Below are 9,506 nucleotides of genomic sequence, written 5' to 3' on the forward strand. Positions count from 1 at the left end.
GAGGTGTTACACACATACGTGTTTCCTCAACTCGTAAAAGCTCTAAATAGTAATGAAACTCGACCACTTAATATATGCAAAGCTGCATTCTTGTACAAGATCCCATGTCGACGCCGACTCTCCTCCAGGTCATTCTCCACTTTTTTCACCCGATTTTCTATCCCACTATGAGAAATAGAAAATATGGTGTAATGCACATGCACTACTAAAACCCCAAGACTTCAGAGCTGAGTGTGCACTTTCAACTCGACTAGTGCACGTATTCCCAAGATGAAGAACAATGTCCGTCCATGCCCGAACAAACTTCTCTTTGTACACAAGCCAAGTGATTTCAACATATTTGATGGTTCCATGCCAATATCTGTAAATATCTCTTATGCATTCAATGACCGCTAAATAACCCATCTGGGAGGTAGACTCAATTATCAGATACTAACTTCGCTTCAAGAATCTCGGCCCAACATTGGGGTTGCCCATGATGAGATTCACTCTACTCTGCACATCTTTCTTGATATGCCATCTACATACCAAATGTGCAGAGTTAGGGAACACATCTCGTACCGCTTTCATAAGACCCAAGTCACGGTCAGTTATGAGTGTAACAGGGTCAACCTTCACCCCAATAAGCAACCTAAACTTGTCTAACACCCAGTTGTAACTATCAGTTGTTTCATTGGACATTAGAGCATAACCAACCATAAAGTTGTTATTACAAGGTGTCATCCCAATGAGCTCCAGAAAAGGCATGTTATACTTGTTGGTTTTTTACGTTGCATCCATACCAACAACATGCAGATATAAGTATGGAGGATATCTGCTGACCGAGGGTGCACTATGAACGCCTGTGTCATTACATTTGTCTCCTCGTCTTGTCTTATCCAATAAATGTAGTTGTACTCTTGATCAAGGTGTAGGAATTGTTGTACCACGTCTCTACCATCCATTGCTTCCATTCTATCCTTTTCCTTGAGGTTGTACAAGAGTCTCATATTTGGATGATCATCGTAAAATTTCTCATTAACGGCTTTCATGATACTAGCAAGCCTAACATGCGACTTAATCATATCGCGAGCGAAAACCTCTATCGCAGGACTAAGGCCGATAATGGGTCGGTGGCCCTCATGATAATGAATGAACTCATGATTATGCATGCCACTTATCCCTAGATCTGCTTTGATCACCCATCCTGTTTGATCAGGATAATCCAAAAACATTATCTTAATTCTTGCTCTACATCCACATCCTTTTGTTTTCACAGCTACACGTTCAGCTACGCTAAGATCCCTGCCTTCACCCCGACATCTTTCACCCCGATTATATCTCATATACACATACTCTCAATTACTAGACTCGAGTCTATGATTTGACGAAATTACCATCACAAACCCAATTTCAAGTGCCATGGATTTAACCCAAGCTTGTACTTTCTTTTTCTCAGCCCAAATCGTTTCATTGTAAAACATGTGATTATAATCTATATAATCACCCCCAAAATCTGGCAAATAAACCTAAAACATTTAAACATTTACTATTTAAACAATATATAATCACTATTGACATGTAATGATCATTAACTAAATTTTTGCATGCCGATTATAATTAGTTCCAACATTACGCAAACATATTCATTTTTAACTTATAATTACACACCATCAATATATTTTCACAACAAAAAATCAAAAAAACTTTTATTAATTATATTTTAGATAAGCGATTTAAAACATTTCTTTCCTCTTGTTAAGGTGGGGGGAGCATAGCAGTTCAAAAAAGTGTACTAACAAATACGAAAACGAAAAAGCATTTCGTTACCACGGTAACGAAACGATTTTCCGTTTCCTCCACCGAGGAAATGGAACAGATCAAATAATGTGACCGCTCGTTGGAGGCGGAAAAAAAAATACTAACCACATTACATTTTGATCATACTGGTGGCGTTGACGGTTCTTCGCCGGACATTGTTAAAATGGTGGTTTGTGACAGTAAGGTGGTGCTCTGGTAGTGGTGTTTGGCCGCATTGGTGGCGGCGGCTCCGGTGATGGTGAAGTTGGCCGCTGGTGGTGCTGGTGTTCACAGATGGTGGTGGTGCTCAAGTTGACCGCCGGTAGTGGTGATGTTCACAGGTGGTGGTGCTCAAGTTGGCCGTCGGTGGTGGTGGTGCTCAAGTTGGCTGCCGCTGGTGGTGGTCGGGCAAGTGAGAAATGGGTGACAAAGTTGGAGTGAGTGAGAGTGGATGAGAGGTGAGAGAGTAAGAGTGGAGTGAAAGAGGGGGGGTATGGGGGGATTTAAAGAGAAAAATATGGACGATTTTTAGTAAATACGGGCGGCAAATAATGCTAGGTTTTTTTTTTTTTTATCTTTCTCACTTTTCTATGCTCAACTCCTAATGCACATCTTTAAAATTAAATATCTTTCATTATATATTACTAAAATTTATAACGATTGAATACTAATAATGTACTAATTGAGACGAATCAAACAAGACCCCATATGACTGTATTTTTTCTTATAAATTGAAAGATAAATTGAGAAGCTTCTCTCTAAGTATGAATAGTGTCATGATTATAAGTGAGAACGAAGAAAACAAAGGGAGTACTTGATTACTACAATGCAAACAGATATAGAAACCATCAAATACCAAAACCCATACAATTAAAGAAATGGTTACATTTTTCATACGATCTCCTCGTATATATAAACTCCAAAAATCATTGTATCATTTCTCTTTTTTGCTTAATGATTTTTTTAAATGACATTAAAAAATTCTCAATAAGGATAATATTTAACTTATTGCAATCGAATTACTAATTAGGTACTAGGTTTCATGTGAATTAGAGATACCCCCATGTTGCAACACTTCTCATTCGAATTAATAAGGGGAAGCAAAGAAGAAATCGAGTGGGTAACATGAATTCTTCATCCTCAAATAAGTCCGTTGAGTCATGTAGTATTTTGATGATTGTAAACAAATGATGATTATCTAACTAACATGTGTGTTTGAGATGTGCATATTACATTAACATGAAACAATTCATCAAAGGTTAAATATATCACATCATGAAGGTTTTCCAACAAGTGAAGTTCTTAAAAGAGTTCCTATAAGGAACACAAATAGAGCGGTTCCTAGGTACATCCAATGAGGAACATTGAATATGAAGTTCTGGAAGAGTTCCTAAGTGGAAACAGCAATATAACGTTTCAGAGTTGAAACAAGAAGTTCCTGAGCAGGAACTATGAGTGCGAAGTTTCTTAACGGAACTAGCACACTGAAGTTCCAAAAGTGGAGCTATCAACATGCGGTTCATGAGTTGGAGTAGCATGGAGCATGAAGGCAGAAAATATGAGTTTATTTTCTAGGATTCATGTAACTATGTGGAAACATGAAAGGTAATGGAACAAGGTCTAAAGGAACTCGTAAGGTCAAAGGAACTCGTGGAACTTAGAGTCAAAAGTATTTAAGAGTCAATAAATCTGATGCATATTATTATCTTAATCTATAAGAATTTATTAAGAGTTTATTTCTTAATAAATCTCTACGTGGTTAAATATTTATAAATAATATGTGTTAGTTGTTTTAGGATAAGTTTTAGTTTTTAAAAGATAAGTTTTTAATAAAATCGGTTTCTTTAGGAATCTGATTTTAATTAATTTAATTTTATCTTTTTAGTTTTTGGAATATAAAAAGGCTAGATTTATAATACGTATAATGAGTATTGTTAAAGAAATTGTCTGTCTGTTCCTCTCTAAAGGAACAGACGTGGTAGTCTATTAATCTAAGTTAAAGGAACTAACTATTAAAAGGAACTAGACTTAGGATGGAGCATTACAACGGTACAGTTATGTCAGTTGAGTAAAATATGCCTCGATTATAGGTAACCGTTTTATTTAAGGAAAAATCTGATTTTATGGAAAATCTTTTTAAGGAAAAGATTTTATTTTTAAAAAAGATAATAAAAATATTATTAGGTTTTTATGGAAGAAATTTAAAGATAATATTTTTATTAAAGTAATTTAATTTCAGATTTAATAATTAATATGTTTTTAATTAAATCAGATTTTCAAATTAATGCTCAAAGTGGTTGCTAAAATTTAGGAAGCAGTAACTTAATTCTCTCCCACGTTTAACAGTGATCATGGGATGTGTTAAGGAACGTGTTCCTTAAGGGAAGGAACATCATGGGATAATGGTTTAACCACTAACACATGATTCATCCCACGTTCATTCTAAAAGACTACTATAAATATACAAGTTCAATTGAGTTTCTAATTGTCTGACTAGTGTCTTTCCATAGTGTTAGACTTATGTCATTCCATAAGTTTGGCTTAAGGAATAGCGTTACAAAAGAAATATATCATCTATTCCTTATTTGAGTCAGTTCCTTTGAGTTTCAAGTTCCTACGAGTGCCATGTTCCTTTACAGTTATTCAGTTTCTATATACTAGAGTTAAACCAAATTATCAAGCGCCTGTATTTGAGTTTGGGGTTAAAGGGTTTGAGTGAACTCTTGTAATGGGAACTTGGTAAAGGGTTTGAGTGAATTATTGTATCAAGTTCGAGTTAGGAACTTGAGTAAGTTCTTGTTGTGTATGCGTAGACTTAGGGTGAAGTCTATTTAGGGGTGAAGGGTTTGAGTAAACCTTTTGTAAAGAGTTGTGGGAACTCTTGAAAGACTTAGAGTTAAGTCTAGAGTATAGAGTGGAGATTGTGAGAGAGTTGGAGTTCCGAGTGGAACTTGAGTATTTAATAGGTTGAATCATAGGAGATTTCATATTATAGTGAAGAGTTTAAATCCTGAGTAGGCCGTGGTTTTTCTTCTTGTATTGAGACAAGAAGTTTTTTCTTCTTGTATTGAGACAAGAAGTTTTCACGTAAAAATCTCTCTTGCACTTTCAGTTCCTTATTGCTTATATTTTAAATTCCACATTATTTGGGCAATAAGTTCCACACTATAATTCACCCCCCCTCTTGTAGTGTTCATAGTGAAATAACAAAGTCCTACCAGTGGATTATTTTCTCAAATTAAGTAATTGTGTAGGAGCGATATGTTACAATAATGGGTGAAAGCAAACTACAAGTCCAAGAATAGAAAAGAAATATGAGAAATACATATGTCTTTTCTTTTTCTTGGATTAAACAAAAGGATTTACAAATAAATACACTAATGCTACAAGCAATCTATAAATTGTAAAAGCTTCCATAAAAGTTAAACTAAATTGTAAAGTACTTCGTATTTTTCCCTTTGCTTCGAGCTGTCTCACAATACCTTCTACAACTTGTCCCGCGGCAATATCTTGACCAACTCCAGTACCAATAGAAGCAAGCCCTACATCCAATCCAGCAAGAACAACTAAAGGTTAAATAATAAATAAAGAAGCAACATATAACACTAAGTCCTAGCTCCAAATAATTTGAGTTTTCAGATCTAATACTTCTAGTCTTAGCAGCCCATTTGACAGGTCGTGATAAATGCTGCCGATGGTAATGAATCAACATTTAATACTACTATGCCCTAATATATCACATAGCAAATAAAATACTAATCAAAGAGCAACAGGTGACAACCTTGTGGTATCGACATTACCTCTGATCCCAAACTTTCTAAGATCGAGTCTCAATCCTTGCATAATTTTAAAAACCAGCCGCATTTCGAGATAAAAAACACAAACTTACCAAAATCACAGACACAATAATTAACTACCTTCTCGCACATATAATTTTCAACCAAACAGATAAACTTGGAAAAAATAATGAACTGAGACTTACTTCCATTCCTAATAAACCGTTTAATGATCCATTTGTAAAAGTTCAAATTGGTAAATGTATTGGAATAAAATGTATTGGAATAAATTGTTAAAGATTCTATGTAAAGAAGAATTCATGTGCTTGATATCTCCATGATCATTCATCCATATTATTTCCTAATACTATTCTAGGTATTAGATAATATATAACTCTTTCATTTAAAAAATTTGACATCTTGTTTTAGATAGAATAAATGCAATTTAAATTTCAGAATAACATATGCAAAGAATAACCCAAAGATCATAAAAGATAAAAGATAATAGGAGGCAGTAGACAAAATAAGCAATTGATACATTAACCATAGAAGTTAAAAGATAATACAATTTGATCTGTCCTAGCAAAGATGGTGAATAGGCAAAATCATGGTGAATCGTTGGAGTGAGTAATAAAATGAGGAAAAAATCATTTTCCTTATTGGCTTCATACCCCAAATGAAGATCTAGTAATTGAAATTAAAGAGAAAAAATGATGAGATAACCCTAACTAATTTTCACATAATGCAATCACCAAAACTTCCATATCATTAGCATCAACCAAGAGAAATCCAAAATTTTTAGAAAAAAACATACCCATGAGCATCACACACAATCTTCAACTTGGCTTTGAAAACAATTAAAAGTATCCGATTTCAGAGAACAAATTTTGTCACTACTAATATCAGCAAAGATAACTCATCGATTCAACTTGTTTGAGTTTCGCAACAAATTTCAATATTATTAACACAAAAATCTTGAAACAAATTTATATTCAATTGAAAGATTGAGCAGTGTATTTTTTTGGGTTTTCAAGTTTAAATAATAGAGAAAGAAGAAGGACATCCCAGAAAAAAAATGAAGGAATAGAAAAGGTAGAGTACGCTCGACATTTTAATAGTTAGCAATTAAATTAGTTATAACATAATTCTGTATTTAAGAGTCGCTAGCCAGTGCTCCTCATTCTTTGTTGGTTGTTGCTCTGCGAAAGCGTTGAGGTTGTTGAGTTTGGAGTATTTTATAAATTGAAATCTTAAACATGTTTAAATTATTTCTCGCTTTAGGGTTGTCCTATTTTCAAAGGAAATTCCGTCGGATTTTCTATAGAAATTTATTAGAACAGAGTTTGAGAATCAAGGCCGTGTTATAATAGTTAATTTGAATTGAATAGAAATGGGAGTTGAGTTCCACACTCTCCGATGTAGTTCGGTGAGTGTGATGGTAATAGTTCGGGTTATCTTGACCAAGGTTTCTTATGTTGTGCTTAATCCTCTATAAGCTGGTCGGGAGAATTCAGGTTGTTACAGTCAAAGGCTTAGAATTATTGATTTTAAACACTTCTACCTTTTCCCTTAAACTCTATGGTCAATGAACTAGTGCAAACATTAATTTTAGTGTAGGACATTTCCAAGAAAGGTCTCCGCAAAAGGATGGGGGTGGAGAGACATGCTTATCAGGTTCCATGTCCAACACATAAAAATCAAAAGGGAATTGTGATTTACCAACTTTAACTAACACATCCTCTACTTTACCCCTAGGATAAACACTGGATCTATTAGCTAACTAAATTATCACACCCGTTTTATGCAAATTACTAAGTTTTAAGACTTATACAATGAATATAGAATCACATTAATTGATGCACCTAAGTCTAACATGGCTTTTGGAAACATGGTATCACCTATAGTACAAGGGAATGTAAACATGGCTGGTTCATTACACTTATGAGGTAATCTCTTTGGAAAGATAGCAGAGACATGCTTACTAGCTTGCACTCTCTACACTGCCTTTTATTTTTGCTTTATTTTCTAAGTACACAATTCTATAAGGAGCTTAGCATACCTAGTTACTTGATTCAAAGCATGAAAAAAAGGAAATGTTTGCCTCACTTTAACGGAAGGTTTCGTAGATGTATTTGTTGTACTCCACCTTTCGAGTTTCTCTCAATGCCTCAGGAAATGGTGGCTCTAGTTCATATGGTGGAGGAGGTGATTTTTGGACTCACTCCTCTTGTTGAGGTGGTGATGATTTCAGATTCAATGTTAATTCGTGCAGAATCACCTCTTCCTCGATCTCTTTGTCTCGGACCACCAATCTCTCGTTGCTTGCTATCTCCGTTTCACTTCTGAATGTGATATAACTCACGTCTATTTTAGGATTGAGCTCTATTTGGGATGGAAATCTCATTTAATGCATAGTATCTAACTTGGTTACAATTCGTACAAGTTGGCTTTCTTGGCTCTCCAAGTTCTTGATGCTCGGTCGAGTTTCTTGTGGAACTACACCATGTTAGTCACATTTTTAGTTTAAATATTTAACATTCTACAGGGGACATGCTAGAGCTTGATCCTTGGCCTTGGGGCCTAGGAATAGGGTGTAGTGGTGGCCTTTTATAGTGCTAATGTTGTTGCTGATCACCAAATCCTGAAGTTAGAATGAACTCTCCACCCTTCCTTGGAAGTATGGGAGTAGGGATCATGTCTCTTATAAGGATTGCTATCCCCTGCCCAGGATAGACCAGCTGGTGGACTCCACTAGCGGGCACGCGTTGCTAAGCTTCATGGACGCGTTCTCGGGGTACCAGCATCTTAGCCTACTGGAGGCAGACAGAAAGAAAACAAGATTCATAACAGATAGTGGGGTGTATAATTACAAAGCAATGGCATCTGGCCTCCGAAACCCAGGAGTCACGTACCAAAAGCTGGTTGATAAGGTCTTTGCGGACCAGAAAGGACGAAACATAGAGGTGTACGTGGATGATTCTATCGTGAAAAGTAAAATAGAAGGGGATCATCTGATCGACCTCGAGGAAACCTTCGGTACATTGAAAAAAATATAAAACGAAGCTCAACCCAAAGAAATGTGTCTTTGGAGTAAGGGCCGGGAAGTTTCTGGGGTTCATGGTAAGTAAGCGAGGAATAGACGCGGATCCAGATAAAGTCCGAGCAATCATTGATCTGACTGAGCCAAAAAGCGTCAAATATATATAGAGACTGACGGGAAGAATGTCAGCCTTAACCTGGTTTATCTCGAAGTCGGCCGATAAAGACTTACCACTCTTCATATATATTGTTGACGGGGATTAAGAAATTCGAATGGGGAAAAGAGCAGAGTGAAGCCTTCTGAGCAGTTAAGGAGCACTTGAGAAGTCTGCCAACTATAACAAGGCTCGAGACGGGAGACACATTGCAGTTATATATATCAACCTCTCCCTAAACAATCGCGGCCATGTTATTGGTGGATAAGGAAAAGAAGCAGCAGCCTGTATACTTTGTCAGCCACATTCTCAACGGTGCAGAAAGTCGTTACCAGTTGGTAGAGAAAATAGCACTAGAAGTCATCATAGCGGCAAGGAAGCTAAGGCCTTATTTTGATTGCCATCCTATCAAGGTCTTGACCAATCAGCCGTTAGAAAAAGCTTTGCATAATATGGACAGTTTAGATCATTTACTGTAGTGTGAGTTATCAGAGTATGACATCAAGTACAAACCGGGAACCGCTATCAAGGCACGGGCGTTAGCGGACTTCATAGTAGGAGCTTCATATGAAGAACATGAGGTGAACGAGAAAGAAACTTGGTTCTTAGAAGTCGATTGATCTTCGACAGTAAGTCATGCTGGTGCCGGGATCGTAAACAATCCCAAAAGGGAATACTTACGAGTACGCGATAAAGTTTGCTTTCCCGGCATCAAATAACGAATCCGAGTACGAGCCAGCTATCGCTGGTCTCAAAA

General features: G+C 36.2%; 1 protein-coding gene across 1 annotated transcript; it reads right to left on the reverse strand.

Annotated features, from left to right (window-relative positions):
• Positions 1-165: 165 nt before the first annotated feature.
• Positions 166-1,325, reverse strand: LOC125495578 (uncharacterized). Its single transcript, XM_048640339.1, has 3 exons — positions 823-1,325; positions 529-658; positions 166-405 (listed from the first exon to the last, which is right to left on the reverse strand). The coding sequence occupies exons 1-3, from the start codon at positions 1,323-1,325 to the stop codon at positions 166-168; spliced, it is 873 nt and encodes a 290-aa protein (XP_048496296.1).
• Between the last annotated feature and the right edge of the window lie 8,181 nt (positions 1,326-9,506).

Source organism: Beta vulgaris, chromosome 3 (assembly GCF_026745355.1).
Source record: "Beta vulgaris subsp. vulgaris cultivar EL10 chromosome 3, EL10.2, whole genome shotgun sequence".
Classification (NCBI taxonomy): Eukaryota; Viridiplantae; Streptophyta; class Magnoliopsida; order Caryophyllales; family Amaranthaceae; genus Beta; species Beta vulgaris.

Coding starts and splice junctions, on each gene's coding strand:
- LOC125495578 (XM_048640339.1), bottom strand. CDS start 1,325: ATGAGATATAATCGGGGTGAAAGATGTCGGGGTGAAGGCAGGGATCTT. Junction 659..822: donor GCGTTCATAGTGCACCCTCG/GTCAGCAGATAT, acceptor AACAACTGATAG/TTACAACTGGGTGTTAGACA. Junction 406..528: donor TCCCTAACTCTGCACATTTG/GTATGTAGATGG, acceptor TCTACCTCCCAG/ATGGGTTATTTAGCGGTCAT.